This window comes from Cucumis sativus, chromosome 1 (assembly GCF_000004075.3).
Source record: "Cucumis sativus cultivar 9930 chromosome 1, Cucumber_9930_V3, whole genome shotgun sequence".
Taxonomy (NCBI): domain Eukaryota; kingdom Viridiplantae; phylum Streptophyta; class Magnoliopsida; order Cucurbitales; family Cucurbitaceae; genus Cucumis; species Cucumis sativus.
Window position 1 is genome coordinate 24,132,346 of NC_026655.2, and position 20,826 is coordinate 24,153,171.

Here is a 20,826-nt window from a genome sequence, read left to right on the forward strand (position 1 = left end):
TGTACTTCCAGAGATATCAAAATATGGATCAATATTTACAAACTGCAGAAAACAGTTGGGATCTCCAAGAAATTGAAGAATATGGAGCTCAAGATTGCACCACAATTCTCACATCCTTGCTCCAACAGTTCCTTCTCTTTCTCTTAACACTTTGATCTTTTCTTTTTGGTTTTTAAATTTAATTTATGCTCTTCTTTTATTTCCAACTTGATACACTATGACTTTTTTTTTTTTTTTGTTGATATATTTGTAAATATTAAAAGGAATTGTGTCAATAAAATGTTTGTGTTTTCCAGTCCCGAAATTCAATCTGTAATTTCATCCGATGATTTGTCTTCTAAACAAGAGAACATACCTCAAGAAAATGAATCAAAGCAGGTTTAACCTCTCTCTTTCTTTTTCATTTATATATGATGTTTAGTTCTTAAGTATTTCCAATATACACACACACAAAAAAAAAAATCTCATTACATTCGTCATTTCTACCCACAGGTGGAGGTTGTGGTAAAGATTGAAGTTGATTCTCAACTAAAATCCATTCGGTCAAGGTTTGCTTCTTAAAAATTACATTTATTTTATGATTCACATTCTTTGGTGGATCAATCACTTTTATTGGATTTTTTTAAAAATAATGTGTTTTTAAAAACTAATCACAAAATTAGGGTGGTTGTGAAAGAAATTGCAAAAATAGATGACTGACTTCAATAAACCTCAGTGGTGACGTGGACCAGACATACAATATCTGATTGGAGTCATGGACCCAACCCACATTTTCTAACTGGAGTCGTGTACCGGGTACACGACTCCTATACAACTGACACATTTTGCCGCGTAGGGCCGAAATCGTATACCGGGTACACGACTTTCGTACAATCAGTCAACAGTCAAATGTACGGTAAACCATAGCGTTCACGTGTGAATGTAGAGTTCACGGGTGATGCCACGTGTCACTCATGCAAGAAGCCGTGTACTTCCCTTTTTAAAAACCCTAATTTTCCTTCATTTTGCATTGATTGCGTCGTTTCAAATTCTTATTTTCTCTTCCTCTCTTCCTCTTTCCTATTCCTCTTTCGTTCTCCCTCCTTCCAATCTCTAATTTCCTCTTCCACTCTTCGTCTTTCCTCTTCCTCTTTTGTTCTCCCTTTTTCGGTTTAATATTTTCGGCATAAGGTATATTTATTTAAAAATAGTAGACCGGGTACACGATTTTGTTGTTAAAATTATTTAATTTTATTATTATGTTGATAAAATAATTTAATTTTTGTTACAGACTTCTTAAATCCTCCATTGTCTCCATTGGTTCTTCCGGTCTCACAAGGTACATTTGTTTATTCTAAAAATAATTTTATTTAGATTTGTTATTTTATTTTCTTATTCTATTGAAAAAAATTAAATAAATTTAATTATATTGTATGAATTTAGATTTATTATTTGGAATTATAAAATTTATTATGGAAAAAAATGATAATGTATTTAATAATATGTAGAATACTATCAAAACATTTTTTACCGATCTATCTTAAGCCACAAGATTTCCTTAATAAATTAACAAAAATTCTTATAAGATATGACTAATGATGTGCTTTCCTTTGGTTTTTTGTTTTAGCACTTATCATGCCAAATTTTGAAAACCAACAAAAAATTAATAATCAAAATTTTGTTTTTATTTTTTTTAATTTGGTTAGAACTCAATTCTTAATTAAAAATAAATTACCAAAAAGTTGAACAGTTAAACAAAAACTAAAATTTTCACATCTTTTATTTTCATTAGTCTTTCACAAATATTTTTATTTTAAAAATAGTTAGTCTTTTAAAATCTAATAAATTTTTAAAAATAGTTGGACTCCACGTGGGCCAAACTGGTCCATTTGTGGAGGAAACTGGTCAAATATGTTGACGTGTACAGTAAGAAAGTCGTGTACGGGATACACGACTTCGTCAAATTTCAAAAACTCACATATTTTACCTATTTGTTTACAATAGTTTTTTAAACAACCTTATTCTTACAATTTCTTATTAAACAACCCTATTTTTATAAATATTTATAGAAAACATATTATTTTTTAAAATAACCCATTTTTATTCATCATTATCAATCAATTTTTATTTTCTTTCATGATCCAGAAGCAGCCAACTTAGTAACCAATTAGGAAAAGAAAGAACTGTAATTGGATTTGAAAATCCGAAGCTGAAGCTATGTTTCATTAATCAAATGCCTCCCACCATCTTTACCAACAATGAAATAAAAGCCAAAAATGGGAAAGCACTAGTAGTTGCAATTTGTGATAATACTACCAACTCCAAAGTTATCATCAAGACAGGTTTTTTGTCGAGGGCCTTGGTTGAGTTCGTCGTCCTCGACGATGAATTTGGCTTCAATTTACGACGAGAGAAAAATAATTGTTGGAGTTGGAATGATTTTAACGAAAGTATTGTTTCTGAAAGAGTTGGGAAAAGGCCCTTAATTGTTGGGAATGGTAAGATAATTCTCTTGGAAAATGGGTTTGGACAGCTTAATGATTTGAGCTTTAGTGACAATTCAAGTTGGACCAAAACTAAGAAGTTTAGATTGGGAGTGAAATTTGTGGATGAGGAAATCAAAACTAAATTTCCAGGAATTGAGGGAGCTGTCTCCGAACCCTTTAGAGTGATGGATCAGCGTGGTGAAGGTATGCCTTTTTCCTTTTCTCTTTTTTCTCAAATGCAAAGTTCTTTTAACTGTGGAAATATCATATTCTGATCCCCTTTTTAGACTTGTTTTATATTTTTATTATACATCTTAGTCCTTCCAATCGCCATATTTCATTCTGATCCTTTAGTCCTTATATTTTTAGATCAAAGTTGGTCAATATATTCAAACCATTTTTGTTTGTCTGTTAATTAATATTATGACACATAAGGGTACAAAAAACACCACCCTCCAAGTAGGAAAGATGAAGTATGGCGATTGGAAGGAATTGCCAAAAATGGTGCATATCACCAACGCTTGTCCTCCAACGGAATAGAAAATGTGGATGATCTTTTGAAGGTTTATAAACAAAAGGGTTCTACTTACTTAAAACAGGTATGAAAAAAGAAAAAAAAAATCGAAAGTTGTTAATTTCACACAATCATTTTATACAGTTTTGTATGCAGCTACTTGGAGAGAAAATCCCTGAAAAGATATGGAGTAAGATGATTAATAATGCTTTAGAATGTGATTCAGTACTGTTAGTTTCTCCATCCTTCAATCCAACCCCTACGGTTAGTTTCTCCCGCTCATGCATGTAAAGAGCTTCTTTGATTTGTTGATATATATAGCATGATTTTTTTTCTTTTCATAAACGTGTTTTTGACAACCACTTGTGAAACACTTTTAAAGTTCAATTTAAACAAATTTTATAAGACTAGTGAATTAAAATTCTCTCTATCTTCACCGAGTTTGTTTTGAAACGAAACTTAGCAACACTTAGGGGAAAATTATAAAGCAACGGGAGCTGGCCAAGGTTTTGAAGGGACGATGGGGGAGCAAGACGAGCATTATTGCAATAATGGTAATTTCAACTAATTAATAACCCATTTCTAATTTTTCTTCAATTCCTTTGTAAAAATGTTCTTGAATAAATAGTATATATATCATATAAAATTTATCCTAAACTAATCATTCTGATCATCGGCAGATTATCCACCATTGTTGCCACATGGAGAGGCTTCAACCTCATACCAACCATAACTATAATTATGGGCGACCTTGCAATGGGTTGGTGCCTTGACCCAAACAAAGTATAATTACTCCAACATTCAATAGTAAATTTAGAGAGGAAGAGAGAAAAAACAGTGAGAAAAGGTAAAAAACAGTGCGAAAAGGTAAATTCACAAGATTTTGGCGAGAAATATAGAGTAGTGAGAAGCTTTGGGCATTTCTTTCTTGATGTGTTTGATTGGAATTTTAGACCTTTATGCCGAGTGAATTGACCTATGCTCAGGGTTTACGACTATTTTGTTTTAGAATAATGTTGAGTGTGATGAGAACATCTTTACTTCTGATGACATATTTTGACATGAATGTTCTGAGGTTCCAAAAATAATAGTTGAAGTTAATGGTTGATGCTGATGACATATTTAGAAAAATATGTATGTGTTTGTTGAAAAGGTAACAACCTAAAGCCTATAATTGGTGTGTGTAAGCTTGTTGATCAAAGTGTGCATATCGATCTTGAGGGAGTGCCCATTAAAACATTCGGCTCTACCTCAGATGATCTTTATGAGTTCTTCATGTTATTGTTCTTCTTATTTCCCTATTTTGCTTTCTCTTACATTTTTTTCTTTATTATCTTGTCATCAGCTTCTCTTTTATATATAATTTTTTAATTATACATATTTGCTTACATTGTGTTGTTTATCTTTCATTTTTATTATTATTTCTTTCTTTATATATTTATCTTTAATTTCTTTATAATTATTCTTTTTTTTTTCTCCTCATAACATTGATTATTGTTTATTCTTTACTATTTTCTCATTTTATATGCTATTTAATATTATTTTTCTTGTTCCTATTTCTCCATTTTTCTTTCTCTTATAATTATTTCTCTATTATCTTATTTCTACATATTTTTCTTTCTCTTATAATTATTTCTCTATTATCTTATTTCTACATATTTTTCTTTCTCTTATAATTATTCTATTCGTTTAATTACACATTATTTATCATTTTTTACTCATTATTTGTTCTAACTTTCTTATTTCTTTTTCTAGTAATTTTGTTTCTATTTTATTTTACTTATAGATTATTGTTTATTTTACATTTTTTTATCTTCGTAAATATGCTTTATATGTCCATTTAATATATTCTTGTTAATAGTTGTTTAATTTTTTAAAATATTTTTAGTTCATTATATTCTTGTTAATAGTTGTTTAATTTTTTAAAATATTTTTAGTTCATTTTCTTTTAAAAAACATTGAGCGACCTAATATTCTAGAAAATTTGGAAGTATAGTTTTTTAAAATTCTTGAGATGAGAAGTAAATTGTTTGAGACTTCCACATCGACCTCCATGATTTTTTCTCTAAAATATTGTGTGTTTTTTATATATTTGTTTCATTTGTTACTTTACTAATTAAGTTTCATGTTTATTTCTATTTAAAATTTATAAATATTTCGAATTACAATTTTCAATATTTTAAAATCTTTCGAATTTAAATTTTTATAAGTTTTAAAATCTTTCACTAAACTCTTTTTCAAAACCGTTTAGAAGTTTGTTAGTTATACTTTTTTTTTAATGTTTTTTAAATATTCAAAATTTAATCGATGATTTCCTAAGGTTTTGCAATCAATGTTTTCTAATAACTTATAACGTGTTTCTAGAAAAGTTGGAAGTCTGATTTTGTAGAATTCTTGAGGTGATAGATCACATATTTGAGAGTTCAAGATTTGATCCCAAAAAAAGAAATTTAATTAATATTTTTAAAAAATTCTCTTTATTAGAAGACTATTCCTAAGATGAATTTTGAGAAATTGTACTAATTTTTTACTTTCTTGATGTGAGAAAAATTTCTTCGATATATAATCTAATTAATGGAATGTTTTCCACTTATTTTATGAGATCATTGCTTCAAATATTGAAGTGACGAGGGATAAAATAAAACATTAGTTTTTAAATAAATTAAATAATATTATTTTCAATTCAAGATTTATGCAATTTGACCACCGTTTTCTAAACAATCTTGTGGCTGCTAACACCTTTCTTATACACAAATGACTTTCAAATTCAACCCTAGTTTTTGTAGACTATTTTTTTTTTTTTTATGATTTTACTTTATTTTGGTGTCCAATCACACCGTAAAAAAGATTGAGGATGACATTTTTTATTTTGTTTTAAAACTAATCATTTTAAGGACATCAACCACTCCGGATCATCTTGGACACATGGCGACACTAAACTGTTGTGATAATCAGTGATTGAAAAAGTAGAAACGGAAGGGGTCACAAAAGGTCAAGGGTATGTTTGACACTGAACGATGCTTTTATGGTATCTCATTAAGGGGAAGCATGCTCTATATGACGAGTTCAATTACAAAATATTCCAAAGATATAGTATCAATAAACTTGGATTGATTACATATACAATTGACAATATATTCTTGTACTCATCAACTATTTCATAAGACAATATATAATCTCTTCTCACGGGTTTGAGATATCCCAAAGGTAGATAATGTGACATCAAAGGATGTTAGCAAAGTCATCAAGGATATATTCTATATTATGTTCTAATTATTATTTCTCCTTTCTATTACACATGCTTCTTCTTCAATTATTAGGCTTAGATGTTAGCAAAGTCATCAAGTTAATTGTGCGTTTTCTTTTGATATATGTATATATATATATATTTCTTCCATCAATTATGTGTGTGCCTCTTTATATATATATGGCATGTATGCATACAGATATCTACATGTATATTTATACATATATCTATATGCATGTATATAAATATGTATATGTATATATATATGTATGTATCATATATGCATATATGTAGCACAACCAAAAAGAAAGAAGAAACCTCACAACCATTCATTGAAAGCACCTATATAATTAACCTATATATGCAAAGGGGAAAAAATTCAACAATTTGGAAGCAAAAATTTCATGATAAATTGAAATTGATTTAATTTGCTAATTTTTAATTAAGTGAAAATAATTAAACTATCATTTTTTACGTAAAAATATACATTTGTTTTAAATATAACCAAATAAATCAATGAAAAAATGTCATGTAGACCATGACAATTTGCTATATATTTAAAAATATTTTCAAAATTTTAGTTCTCACTTGGAAACAATTTGTTCGCCTCTATTTTCAAACAAATTTTAATTAGAGGGTCAAATATTGGATAAATGGACAAAATAGAATATTGATTTTAAAAGATGTGCAAAACTAATTTAGCTTTGAAAAATGACCAAATAAATAGAAACTAAATCGCAAAAATATTGTTTTTGATGAAAATGTGAGAACACATTGTTTATTATTATCATAGTTATTATTATTGAGTTAAATATATAATTAACTATCATGCATACAACAAACGGGTAAAATATTTACGGTTCAAGTAACAAATTAAAAAAGTTCATAAAATTTATCATTTCTTAAAAAAAATTCAAGGTTTAATTTGTTCTTCCTTATCATCGTTTTTCTTCTCTGCTTTTTTTCTTTCCATCGTATTTTTCTCTTTCTTCTGCAATTTTTTTTTAATATTTCCTCTTGTCATTCTTCTTTCTTCCGGAATTTTTCTTTTTCTTCCCATCGTCTTTTTCTTTGTAATTTTTTTCTTTTCATTTTCTTCGTCTTTTTCTTTCTTCAACAATTTTTTAAAATATTTTGTAAAACTGTTATTTGGTTCAAAATTGGCTAATTTTTTTTCAAACAGTTGTTTTTTAAGATCATGTGTCAAATATAAAAGATCGTAAAACAAAAAAATCGGTGGGTTATTTAATTGCCAAAGGTAAAGGATTATGGACAAAAATAATCAAATGTAAACAATAGTGTTCCAAATATAAACGATGTACCAAATTTTTTTTAAAGAAATCGTTGAGATTTATCTATCCTAGTTTAATCGACTGTATGCTAAATCTAAATGATGATTACTAAAAAAATCTTGAAAAAAAATTGTTTAGATATGACTACCTAAACCTAAACGACGGTATGAAAAAGAATAGTCAAATCTAACCAATCGTTTTCTAAATATAGTATGATCAAAGTCAATTAATAGCATTTTTTTGAAATTGTTGATACGTGGGTTTTTTTTTCGTTTTCAAAATTATTTGAAACGGTGTAAATATTTGGTGACTTTATTTTATTTTTTAAAAGACCCGTTAGTAAAGTATATGATAAGTTTGAAGATTATTAATGATGAGGAGGGGTTATTCAACAAAAAAAAAATGGTTAGGTTATAATATAAGTCAAAAGAAAGAAAGAAAGAAAAGAAAAAAGAATAGGAAGAGTTGGGTGGTCGAAAAAGGAGAAGAATAGATAAAGAAGACCCACACCCCGCACCCTCTCAAGTCGTCTCCCTCTCTCTCTATCTCTCTTCTTATCGCGTCCAAAACCGTGTCTCTCTCTCTCTCATTATTAACTTCTTTTGCTTCTCTCTCTAACCATTTTTTCTTTTATATGTCCAAAGGCAGACACGCATATATATATAGATCCACGTTGTTGAGTCTATTTTGTTTTAACTAAAAGTAGATATTAAAAGTGTAAATCTTCAAACTTATAGATTCAAGTTGAGATGGAAAAGAAAGTTAAAAGTTCAAATCAAACTCAAACATAAGGATTATAAGTGTAATATTTTGAAACATTTGTCGGCTTAAACCAAAATTAAACTCAAAACTTAAAGTCTAAAAATGGTTTTTTTCTTCTTCACGTAATTATTATTAAGTATTTAAATCAATTTTGATAAAAAAAATATTCTAGGGACTAACCTTGATATTTATTGAAAAAGAAATTATTCAAATTCACTCCAATGAACCCCTAAAATAATATTGAAGGTCTTGCACCCTTGATTTCATAGAAACGAAAAGTATATTAAAAAATAAGATTGTTTTTAAATATAGCAAAATGAGCTAAAGTATTTTTAAAATATAACAAAGTAAATTCTTCTAACGATCATAGACACTTAATAGACTTTTATTAACATCTATTAATTATAGAATCTGAAATTGTGTTATAATTATAAATATTTTAAGCAATTTTATGCACTCTACCTAGTATCGAAACGAAATTAAAAAATTTTAAAAAAATCTTTCAAACAACACAAGTTAATGATTGAACAATATGTTAAAAAAAAAATAGTTGCACTTAAAGATGTGCACCTAAGTATATAATCTTCAAAATTAAACTAAGATAGACCATATATTTATAGATGCGAGCACACACAATGTTATTTTCCCAAAGGTATAGTGTAAAGGCACATAGACGTCGTCAAGTAAAGAAAAAAGAGAAGGAAGAAATTTCTTGGAAAGTTCTGGGAAGGTGTGATCAACAAGTGTTAATTAGGGCTTTGGGATTTAGTACTTGTCTTTCCCTCCCTCACCTACCTCTCTATATATACCCTCACACAACTACCTCTCTTCTTCTCATCCCATATATCTCTCACCAAACCCAAAAAGCACTTCCTCTTCTATATACATACTACTTTCTTCCTGATCTTCATATACATACCTTGTTGTTTCAATTATAAAGACATCAGTCATGGACTACCTAAATACAAAAACCTTCTTCCGTCCTGATCAAAATTATCAGACAACCTCCTCCCACTTCTCTTTTCCATTTGGGTATGTCTTTCTACTATATGTTTCATCATAATCATATCCATCCTCTCTATTTTGTTGGGTTATATTTATATTTCTCAGGTTTGGGGTTGGAGATAATCATGAGGTTTTGTCTCCTAATTCTGTGGCTTATGTTGAGAATTACTTTCGCCCCATGGTATGTTACCCCATTTTTCAAATTTGATTGACGTGAAAGCTTAATTAATTAAGCTTATTAATGTGTGATGGTAAAATTAATTTCAGATACGAGAGGAAGTGGAGGCAAAGATTAATGCTCGCTTTAACGTCTCTACCAATTACCAATCATGTTCTAATTCAAGTACTAGTAGGGAAGGAGTACTTGGTGAAGATCGTGCAGTTGTTATTGTTGGTGGAGGCCGATTGAGAACGGAGAATCAACAACAACTGAAGTTACGTTTCACGAACAAGGTTTCATCCACCGTCTTCACCGTAAATGACATCGAAGCCGAGAATGGGGAGGAGCTGCGTGTTGAATTATTTGATGCTGTCAATGATCGCATCATTGACGCTACTCATCCTTTGTCGTCGGCGTCGATTGAGGTTGTTGTCCTCGATGGAGAATTCAACGACGGGGAAGCTATAACTCAATCGGATTTCAACAGAAGTGTTGTGCCAGAAAGGCTGGGAGAACGACCTTTGTTGGTTGGTCGTGATAAGAGGTTTCGTTTAGAAAAGGGAGTTTATTCCATCACCGATTTGTCATTCACTAGAAACTCAAGCAGGAGCAGGACTAAGAAGATTTGTTTGGGACTAAGGGTTACACAGGACTCCAACAACAACTATCCCACAATTGGACACACCGTGTCTAATCCTTTTAGAGTGAAGGATCACCGAGGCCAACGTATGTATCTTGAGTCATCATTCATTCGCTAGAAAGCTTAATTGCATCCATCTTTCCATTTTTATTTACAATAATAAATATATATATTGCTTTATATGGGCATATCTAACAGTGAACAAGAAACACCATCCTCCAAAAGGAGAAGATGAAGTATGGAGATTGGAAGGGATTGGGCGAAATGGCGAATATCACAAGCGTCTAACTTCCCATACTATCCTAAATGTTGATGACTTTTTGAAGGCGTATCAAAAGGACTCTCGTTCTCTAAGAAAGGTATAATATATATCTCTAATGTGGTTTAATAATAAGTCAATATTGTAGTAATTAAAACTATATATATATAATTGAAATATATAATTAATTTTGGTAATTTTGCATGCAGTGGTTAGGAAATAGAGTTTCAGAGAAGAAATGGAAGTCAATGGTAAAGCATGCTGAAGAATATGTTCCTATCACCAACGCCTTCGTCCCCACTTTTGATCCACTCACCAGCTTTCAGGTCTCTTTAATTCTCATCTATCACATCTACATTTTTAAATGCCTCTTTTCTTTCTTTCTTAGAAATATTTTTGAAAAGTTATGACTACATATTTCTTTTCATATCTTTATAAGTTGGGGTTTTCAAACTGAGAATTGACAATATAATATTATATGAAAAAAGCAGCAAAATTTGGTGGAAAATGAAGCCATGGGAGGTGTAGAAGAAGTTAGCAACCAAAACAACATTGGCGATGGGTTCCAAGATCATACATCATTATCGGCTGATGTTATTCAAGATCATTTTTATCGAATATTTCAAGGTTTTGATCTTCCTTTTTTTTTAAAAAAAAAAAAATCAACTCTCTCTTGAGTTTTTTTTTTAATATCTATATTATTATTATTGTGAAAAAGATAACTATATAATGTTGTGTGTTTTGATTAATTTGTAGATTACCCAATACAAACATTGTTGTCACAAGGAGAAGCTTCAACCTCAAATGGCCTATATAATTATGTTGATCAACTTAGTACAAGTACATGCAACCAATCCTTTCAAGGAGCTGCCTTCAATAAATTGGTGCCTAAATCTAAATGATCCAAATTATTTGATCTAGGAGCTCTCAAAAGAAAAAAGAAAAAAAAAATTGACGTGTATTAGTTTTTACCTTAAATTTTGAAGTTGTATCAATTTAAAATATAAATTATCATAGTTGTATCAATTTAAAATCGATTCTAATTAAAAAGTATCTTAATTTAAACTTTAAATTTTCATTGGGTGTATAAATTTAAATATTTGTCCAAAAGTTGAGTTAATTAAATTGATATATTTAGAAAAAAAGGATTTAATAAATTGATACAAAGAAGATCACCAAATCTTTATTATCTTCTCTATGTTATTTTCTTATTGTTTGCTCTAAGAATGTCCACTTTGTACTTTGTGGTACTAATATGTTTTTTCTATTTAAATTTTAAATATCCAATTGGTATTTTCAAACTAATTTTTTTAAAACTGCCTTCTACTTTCAAAGCTTTGAAAGGTTTGTGTTTCATGATAAATAGATGAACCGATAGAACGTGATAGTACAAATTTTATAAGTCAATTAGAATTCATACTCATATTCATTCACAATATTCACTAAAGACAAGATGGATCGAAAGTTGCAACGAGGCATCTCTATTAGTTTAACACACACCTCTCTTGCACTCTTAATCAAAAAGGACGGTGGAATTTGAATATATCAAAAATTTTGTGGTATGTATTTCTTAGTCAATGATAATAATGCTTCATTTCTTCTAAAAAAATATTTTTAAATTTTTTTGAAAAAAGTTCGACGTACCAACTTTTAATCTTTTTTTTATAACAAAAAAAAAAAGGGGTAGGATCAATAGGGTCAGTAACAAAACTATTAATTGAAACCAGGAATAGCTCTACAAGAGATATCACATCTAAGTTTTTTTTAATGTCTCATCTAAGCTAATTAACTAATGGTCTATTTTTTAGGCAATGAATGAATTAATGGTGTATTTATCACCTTTTGAATTTTGACCATTCTCATGGCATATTTGCAGTTCCAACCATCTTTAACAAAAACTTCATTCCATGTGAACAAATATATATATAACTTACATCAATTAGATTTAACTTGCTATATAGAACAATGTTTATATTTATAATATATATGTCCTTTTCAAATTGAATATTAATAGTATTTGTTATAGTTCATGAATCCTTAACATTCAACTGGCAACCACCTCCCACTTCTATAAATATATACTTTTGAAGAATATGAAAAAATGGTGAATATTTATAAAGGTTTTTGTATAAATAGTTTGTTTATTTTTCTATTTTTAAGAATTTTGTTTAATATTATATACAGGAGAGAATTGTATTTATTATATTTGTTTGGGATTGTTATATTTATAATTGCACAAGCTTGGGTTGATTTAAATATAAGTCTTGTTTTAAAGAGAAAAAAAAACACAATTACCTATTTATGGGAAGGTTTTTCTTTGAAAAAATCTATAAGAAGACATGAAAAAGATAAAAATAAAATAAAATAAAAAAGCCCTTGATGTTCATTCAATTAAGCAAGCTTTGACTATGTCTAAAAAAGAAGAAAAAAGAAATGGTGTTAGAATCAAAAGGTTCCTTTGCAATTTGAAGGGCAATGGCAAAATTAAATGCTCTAACTTTGTTATATATCTTTGTTTATTATCACCTTTGAATTTTGACCACTCTCTTTGCAATTTCCAACTATCTTCAATACAAAAAGTTCATTCTATATATGTTTTAGCTTACCAACTATATTTATGTATCATTATTCAATGCCTATATTTAACAATAACAATGTCCCTTTTTGAAATGAATATTAACAATATTTGTTATAGTTTATGAATATATTTGATGATAACATCCAACTTGCAACTACTTTTCCCATTTTCTATAAATATATATATATCACAATCATCTTTTTTCACAATTACATTTTAGCTTATGGTAAACTACAAGGACAACGACACTAGGTACAATCATCTCGTAAATCTTTTTTTTTCCTAAGATCAAATTTCAAAATTCTCATTTGTTGCATAGTAAGAGTGAGAATATGCATAAGTTTTGTTATCGGTACTCTATGACGTAAAAAATTCGAACATTTAACCTCGAGATTATAATATAAACACTATGTTTGATCAAACTTTACACTCGATTTGATTGATTTGAATAATAATATATACCTAATTTATTGATTGTTGAATTAAAGTTGGAAAGTGTTTTGAGTCATATCATCAATCATCATCTCCATGGTGAAAGGTCGATGTCAAGTATTGACTTAAGATATTATTACAAAGTCAGAATAAGAGATTATTGGATTGTAATAATAAATATTTTATTTGTTCCTTGGTGGAAAAGTTATTGAATTAGATTATTTGCAACGATTATGATGTGTAAAAGACGTTGTACACAGATGTAATACTGATTATTTTTTAGTTGATTTTACAAGATTGATTCAACCAAAAATCTTCCCCTTCCATATGCATAACCTTTGTAAATAGATACATAATTCATAAAAGATGGGAATTGAAAGGTTATAGCTCTCTATTCTTCCTTATCAGAAGCAACTGTTTGGTGTTGATTTATACTTATTTTCTTTCTGGGAAATATGTATTTTAATTTTCTAGGTATGATGCTAATTCAATCAACAAAATTAAATGTGTCTTTTTTTTCAAATGATTCATTCACAAGATTAATAAGAGTGTTTGATAAATGAATAATTGACTTAAAAGAAACAAAGAAAAATACTATTTGAATGTTGAAAGAAATTAATTGAAAAAGTATTGGTGTTACATGGACAAAAAATTGATAGGAATTAAATTAACATCAACATTTAAAAATTTAAGCTAAGTACCTAAAATTGAACTAACTTGGTGTGAACATTAAGTGTTCAAATCTATGCTGACAAAATTTCCTATGTATCAATCTTAAAATTCAACTATAGAGGAATTTTAGAACACTGATGACACATCAATATAATTGAATTCATGAACATTTACAACCAAACATTAAAAAATAAAATAATTGGAATAGTATTCTCCTAAATTTGACTTAGTTTAAGAATACTTTGTATATGCAGATAGTTGATATTTGACCATTATGTTGCAACAATTTAGAAAAATTATTATTATTAAAAAACATGAAACTATGTCTTCTACACAAACCAACATAGAGCAGTCCCAAAAACAAATCTTATACTTTTTTTTCCCACTAATGAAGATTCAAGTGGAAATAGAAAATCTTGGATATATACATATGATAAATTAAAGAAAATATACATTTTAGAAGAGATTACCATTTATACATCTTGGGTTAGGTGAAATTACTCTAATTTTAATTATTCATCATACCTTCATGTTAATATATTCTAATTTCGTAGCTAATTATAGTAAAAGCAACAAACTATTATTAAGAACTAAATTTAAAATTTATTAAATGTATATAGAGTATTAAAATAGTTTTCGGTTTCAAGATATATATATTTTAACTAAGTTGTTAAAAATTAGTTGTAAATGAAATCTTATATAGATTAATGGTTTAACTTATTGTTATTAATCATTTCATATCTTTTGTTTTTTTAAAGGATATACCAAGTTTTGTGAACATTTTCTTAATACTCTCATCATACTCGATATTATATTTAATTAAGCGAAAGGCATAACAAAAGGTGAGTAATTAGAAAAGATTTTACTTTTGCTTTTAAATGTACAAAGACGGCCCATTTAGAGAACAACTTGCTTTCATAACTTGAATCATGACTGACAAACATTATACTAATATAGACATTTTTATGATTCAAAAGGGGATGAATATGTGTGTTGAAAATGATGAGATGAAGTCTAATCTTTTTCACACATATAGAAAGATTAATATAATTAAGCCACTACCTTTCAAATTTACATTGAAGCTATAGATGGGACATTATATGTATGTGTGTGTATATATATATAATAAGACTTAAAAAGTAAGGTTTATGTAAAAGGTGACATTTTGACTCTAAATCACATCAATCCAATTTTTGGTAGGGACTACGTCAAAATTTATTTAATTCAACGCACATCAAAAACGACTTTTTCTTTTTTTCTTTTTGAAATATTTCTCTTTTTTCTTTTTTCTATTAATTTTTCTTTTTTGTTTGACACATCGATGGTGCCATGATCATCATTTTTCATGGCTATAAATGAGATATTTCATTCAAGAGAATAAAAATACAACAAAGTGAATAATAAAAAATTATCAAATATTATATCATTACAAAAAAAATAAAGATATTTGGAACACCATTGTAGTATGTATGACCCATGTTCGAAAAGGTTCGATTATTTCTTTCTAGCTATAGATTTTGTAAGTATGTGTTGATTAGGTTACATTTGGAAGAGATGATGATCTATCGAGAATTGAAAAGATTAGATCAACAATGAAATTTATAAGAGAGACTCTTTTTTAATGGTTAAATTGCAAATTTGATCGGTCTACATTCTTTTAACGGTTAACTGAAAAATTTAGATCAATCTAACATGAAATATGTCGGTAAGCGACTATATATAAGAAACAATAATATAAACATTTTCATACAATAGAAAATATTAAAAGAATGAACAAAGTTAGGGTATAAAAACAACTTTAAGAATTTAAGTTATCTAAAATTAATCTATCAATTACTATATATAAACAAATTTTGTTGAGCATTTGTGTCACATGACCAACAATAATGCAACAATTCATCAACATTTTCCAAAGCCTTTGAAAAATTAAATAATTAAATAGCATTAATATTCTCTCCTTGAATTTGACCTCATGATAATGATGGGAGGACACACAAAAACTTGGAACTTTAATCTACAAATGAGAAGAAGCTACATAAATTAATATAAAATAATATTTTCTAAAGAGAATTATTGGAATCCCAATTACAAACCTTAATCTTCTCTACCTTATTAGGATATTAATTAGTTGGAATAGGAAATTTTGGACAATAGCTAAAACAAATATCACGACAGTGTTTTACATAGTTTATATAAGCCTAAATTTAATCTGTTTTTGAACTAGTGGATCAAAACTTTTTAAAAACTATAGTACTAGTTCTATCTCTTTAAATATCAATGCTTTTGTCTAACTCTATATGAGCGCTTATCTCTAGCCCTTTTTCATGACATCCTGTGTACTTGTTACTTTATATTAATGAAGCGGGAGTGATGAGAGTGCTATGGAGTGTCCATCTAGTGGAGATGTCCAGGTGCATCTAACTCACCTATTATATCTTTTTTAAAATATATATAAAATCATTTTGAGTTGAGAAGCTTAATTTTATATAAGGCGTGGGTATATATTGAATTATTTTACAAACGACTTCAAAAGAAAGGTTTAGTCATAGCATATATATATTTAATCCCTTCTGATCTATTTGTTTTTAAAATAAGCATAAGTTTATTATTTCTACTGTCAATTTTAAATCATAGATTGATTAAGCTTTTATGAGATAATTAATTAAAGTAAAAACTTCTTTAGCATGACCTAAATTAAGAAGTATATTTTTTATTTTCTTTTATTTATAAATGCTTTTTCTAATTAAAAAACTTCAAACGAAAAGGTAATGAAAATTTTAAGGTATAAATAGAAAAGAATTTTTACTTTTTACAATCCATTCATATAGTAAATGAAAATTCATACTACGTATATATAATTAAATATATGAGAATAGACAACAATATGTTTTCATTGTATACATTGATAATGATTTTTATTATTATATTTTATTTTTCATTCTTTTTCAAACTTTTTTGGGTGATAAGGTCAACTATTTATTGTTTTATTTTACACCATATATTTTTAGATAAATGAAAATTAATTGGTGAAAAGGAAAGTTTTTTTATATATTGTTTTTTTTTAAAAAAAATCTTTTATTTCCTAAGTTCAACCCTTTTTAAAATGCAAATATATGGTAAAATTAAGATGAAATTAATATATGTTTAATTTTAAAAAACACAACCTTATATGTTTATTTTAGAAACATCATGATTTTCTTTTGACTGTAGGGTTAAAATAAATAAAATTCATCATAATAATTTTAAAAGATAAACAAAGTTGAATTATACATAATGTTTTCCTAAACTTAAAATTAATTAATTAAATGTGGTTACATATGTGACATCTTGAAATTGTTGTTTTGGAATAATAAATAATAAAACATATGGGTCAAAAAGTGGAGGTTTTAAAAATATAAGGGCATAATTGCAACATTTTTTGTTTAGTACTTTATATATAATTAAATTACAACTTACTTAATAGTAGTTTAATCCATCCTTTATTTTATATATTATCTTATGTGCTTTAAAATGCCAATCAGAAATTTATAATATGAAGAATAGTAAACCATACAGGTACAGAAAAGGGGGCAAACCAAAACATTCTTAGAACAAAAAATAAGAAATTACACAGAAGATCATAAATAAACTTTTCTTTTTCATTTCTAAGATTCCAAGAAACATAAAAGGGATCGGTAGGACTACTAAAATATCTCAACGTAACTAAGTCGACACATCTATAACACCTTCGTCATATCCCAAACTAAAAACAAACGTTATAGACTTGATCTATATCTTACAAACTTGTTTACATTGGAAGAAGGGACCCGTCGGTACACTTAAATATCTCAACTATGTTGACACAAATGTAGCACAATTCATCACATTCCAAAGTCAAGATATGACGTTATTGGTTCATATGTATCTTAGTTTGATTTTAAGAGCAGTATTATTATTTTGAATCATTTGGGTTTGAGGACCAACTTGTTCCAAGTTCCTTGGAAGTATGGGTTACATGTACTTGTATTTTCATCATAATTGTTTATGTTTTGGGCATTTGAGGTTGAAGCTTCTCCAGGTGACAACAATGTTTGTATTGTGTAATTATAATGATCTACAGAATTAATAAAAAGAAACACAATATTATTACACAATATTATTATATGGTTTTCATTTTTAATAATGATATAGACATCAAGTAAATTATAATAATTTCAAGAGATATTGATTTTTTTTTTTTTATGATGATCAATTAAAATAAAAGGAGGGAAAAATATACCTTCAGATGTGAGATGATTAAAGGAAAAGTCGTGAAAATTGCCCAACAATGTTTGATTTTGGAACTCATAATTTCCATTACTTGCACCAATATTGTTTTGGTTGAAAACAGATGCATTTTGATCCATGGCTTCATTTTGCAGCTCCAAATTTTCCTGCTTTATTTTTTACATATGATATTATCAAAATAATTATCATGAATTTGAAGGAAGAACGATGAGTTTATTGCATAACAGAAAATACCTGTAAGTTTGGTGGATCAAAAGTGGGGATGGTGATAGGAACATATTGAAGAGCTTGCTTTACCATTGTCTTCCATTGTCTGTCTGAAAGTCTATTCCCTAACCACTGTGCATCAAAATTACCCCAAATTAATATCACAATTATTCTATATATATGTATATGTATATATATGTGTGTATATTATACCTTTCTTAGAGAACGAGAGTCATTTTGATGAGCCTTCACAAAAGCATCCACATTTATTATACCATGGGAAGTTAGACGCTTGTGATATTCGCCATTTCGCGCGATCCCTTCCAATCTCCATACTTCATCTTCTCCTCCCGGAGGATGGTGTTTCTTGTTCGCTGTTAGATGTACACATAAAAAAATAATTAGGATATTGTAAATAAAAATGAAAAGATGGATGCAGCTCAGCTCTAGCAGAATGACGACTCAAGATACGTACGTTGGCCTCGGTGATCCTTCACTCTAAAAGGATTGGACACGGCGTATCCGACTGTAGGATAGTTGTTGATGGAGTCATGTTTAACCCTCAATCCCAAACAAATCTTCTTGGTTCTGCTCCTGCTTGAGTTTGTAGTGAATGACAAATTGGTGATGGAATAAACACCATTTTCTAAACGAAAACTCTTATCATCACCAATCAACAAAAGTCGTTCTCCCAGCCTTTGTGGCACAATACTTCTGTTGAAATCCGATTGAGTTATTGCTTCCCCGTCGTTGAATTCTCCGTCAAGGACAACAACCTCAATCGACGCCGACGACAATGGATGAGTAACGTCAATGATGCGATCATTAACAACATCAAATAATTCAACACCCAGCTCCTCCCCATTCTTGGCTTCGATGTTATTTGCAGTGTAGACGATGGATGGAATCTTGCTCCTGAAACGTAGCCTCAAATTCTCATTTGTTCCCCCAGATCCACCACCATCACCACTGCCTTCTTTTCCTTCTTTGACCCTAAAAAAGTGAGCTTCAACCTTTGCCTCCACCTCCTCCCGTATCTGAAATTAAATTTACCATACACACATGAGCTTAATAATTAACAAAAAGTTTGAAATAATTAGGCATAACATGCATACCACCCCACGAAGAAAATTTTCAAGATGAGCCCAGGATCGAGGAATTGAAACCTCAGCTCCAACTCCAGAGCTGTGAAAATAGAAGGAGAGAAAACAATAAATTAGGCTTAGATCCATACATTATAGTCCAAAAGAATGGAATTAAAGAGAGATCAGACTGTACCCATAAGGAAAAGAGAGGCCGCAGATTATGTTGGGTGGACCTTGAAGATGATCAAAGGGAGGAGGAGAGTTTGTGTTTTGTACCATGTTTTTTTTCTATTGAAAATTGAATAAGGAATGTGAAAGAGGAAGGTAGGTGGATGTTTCGATGAAGATGAAGAACAGCCGCAATAAAAATGAAAGTATTTAAAGGTGGTTAGAGGAAAAAATGTAGTAAATCACTAAGTAATTTCCATGAACTAAACCAAACGAACCTGCCATGAAGTTTCCTATTTCATTTTATATTAAGGGGCGTGTGGTCTTGTAATCTTAGCTTCACCTGACTCATACGTGACCATCCTGATGCTGCCACGCATTAGTTATTTGTGTCGGACGTAAATATACGCATGTGTTGGTATGGTATATATGTATAGATTTTGAGAAAGAGTGAGTTGAAAATTTGTTAAGAGAGGTAGAGAAGTGAACGTGTCCGATGAGAGAGTCAGAGAGAGAGAGAGTGGGTTTTGGGAGGACGCGTAAATCTTTGAGAGGACGCGCTAATGCCGAAGACGACCACAAAACCGGTCTTCTCTTAATTCTATTTCTAATTCCCTAAACCCCACATTCACCAATCCACCAACTTAATTAATTCCTCTTTTCTCTTTATTATTATTTCAATAAACCATCTCTCTTTCTTAACCAAACTTTCCTAATTTTAAAAGTAATAATCAAGTACACGACAACAATTAAAAAAATATAAATATAGTAAAATCTTTTAGTAATAGACTTCTACGTTGATAGACTCGTATGGTTAATCCGTAATAAACTTGGACAGATTTTGTTATATTTGTAATTTTTTAAAAATTTTGCTATATACTTCATTATTTTGAATCTAATTGCTATATTTTTCATAAAAATTCTTTTAACCAATTAATATTTTCGTTCATATATATTTTCATGTTTTTTTATACAATCCATAGGAATATATTAGAAAAATCAATAAAATATAACAAATGTGTAACAAAATGTTACTGATGTAATTAGATAGATAATTTTGGCTCTCTAGTTGAT

General features: G+C 28.8%; 3 protein-coding genes across 5 annotated transcripts; 2 read left to right on the plus strand and 1 right to left on the minus strand.

Moving 5' to 3' along the window:
• On the plus strand, positions 1-4,110 carry LOC105434514 (calmodulin-binding protein 60 G-like). The gene is made up of 8 exons (XM_011650225.2): positions 1-378; positions 493-548; positions 1,271-1,318; positions 2,125-2,669; positions 2,901-3,064; positions 3,136-3,243; positions 3,443-3,533; positions 3,660-4,110. The coding sequence occupies exons 1-8, from the start codon at positions 280-282 to the stop codon at positions 3,710-3,712; spliced, it is 1,164 nt and encodes a 387-aa protein (XP_011648527.2). The 5' UTR covers positions 1-279; the 3' UTR covers positions 3,713-4,110.
• A 5,019-nt stretch (positions 4,111-9,129) lies between these two features.
• On the plus strand, positions 9,130-11,295 carry LOC101205246 (calmodulin-binding protein 60 B). 2 transcript variants are annotated; one of them, XM_011661313.2, is made up of 7 exons: positions 9,130-9,312; positions 9,391-9,466; positions 9,553-10,171; positions 10,284-10,444; positions 10,554-10,670; positions 10,833-10,971; positions 11,101-11,295. In XM_011661313.2, exons 1-7 carry the CDS (start codon positions 9,230-9,232, stop codon positions 11,244-11,246), a joined length of 1,341 nt encoding a protein of 446 aa, XP_011659615.1. In that variant the 5' UTR covers positions 9,130-9,229; the 3' UTR covers positions 11,247-11,295. The 2 variants fall into 2 exon arrangements, with proteins under 2 accessions (XP_011659615.1, XP_004135768.2); XM_004135720.3 differs by having other exon boundaries at positions 10,836-10,971.
• A 6,297-nt stretch (positions 11,296-17,592) lies between these two features.
• LOC105436210 (calmodulin-binding protein 60 C) lies at positions 17,593-20,074 on the minus strand. 2 transcript variants are annotated; one of them, XM_011661323.2, is made up of 7 exons: positions 19,778-20,074; positions 19,615-19,684; positions 18,975-19,536; positions 18,713-18,873; positions 18,527-18,631; positions 18,285-18,441; positions 17,593-18,119 (listed from the first exon to the last, which is right to left on the minus strand). In XM_011661323.2, the coding sequence occupies exons 1-7, from the start codon at positions 19,861-19,863 to the stop codon at positions 17,968-17,970; spliced, it is 1,293 nt and encodes a 430-aa protein (XP_011659625.1). In that variant the 5' UTR covers positions 19,864-20,074; the 3' UTR covers positions 17,593-17,967. The 2 variants fall into 2 exon arrangements, with proteins under 2 accessions (XP_011659625.1, XP_011659631.1); XM_011661329.2 differs by having other exon boundaries at positions 18,285-18,438; positions 19,778-20,058.
• Between the last annotated feature and the right edge of the window lie 752 nt (positions 20,075-20,826).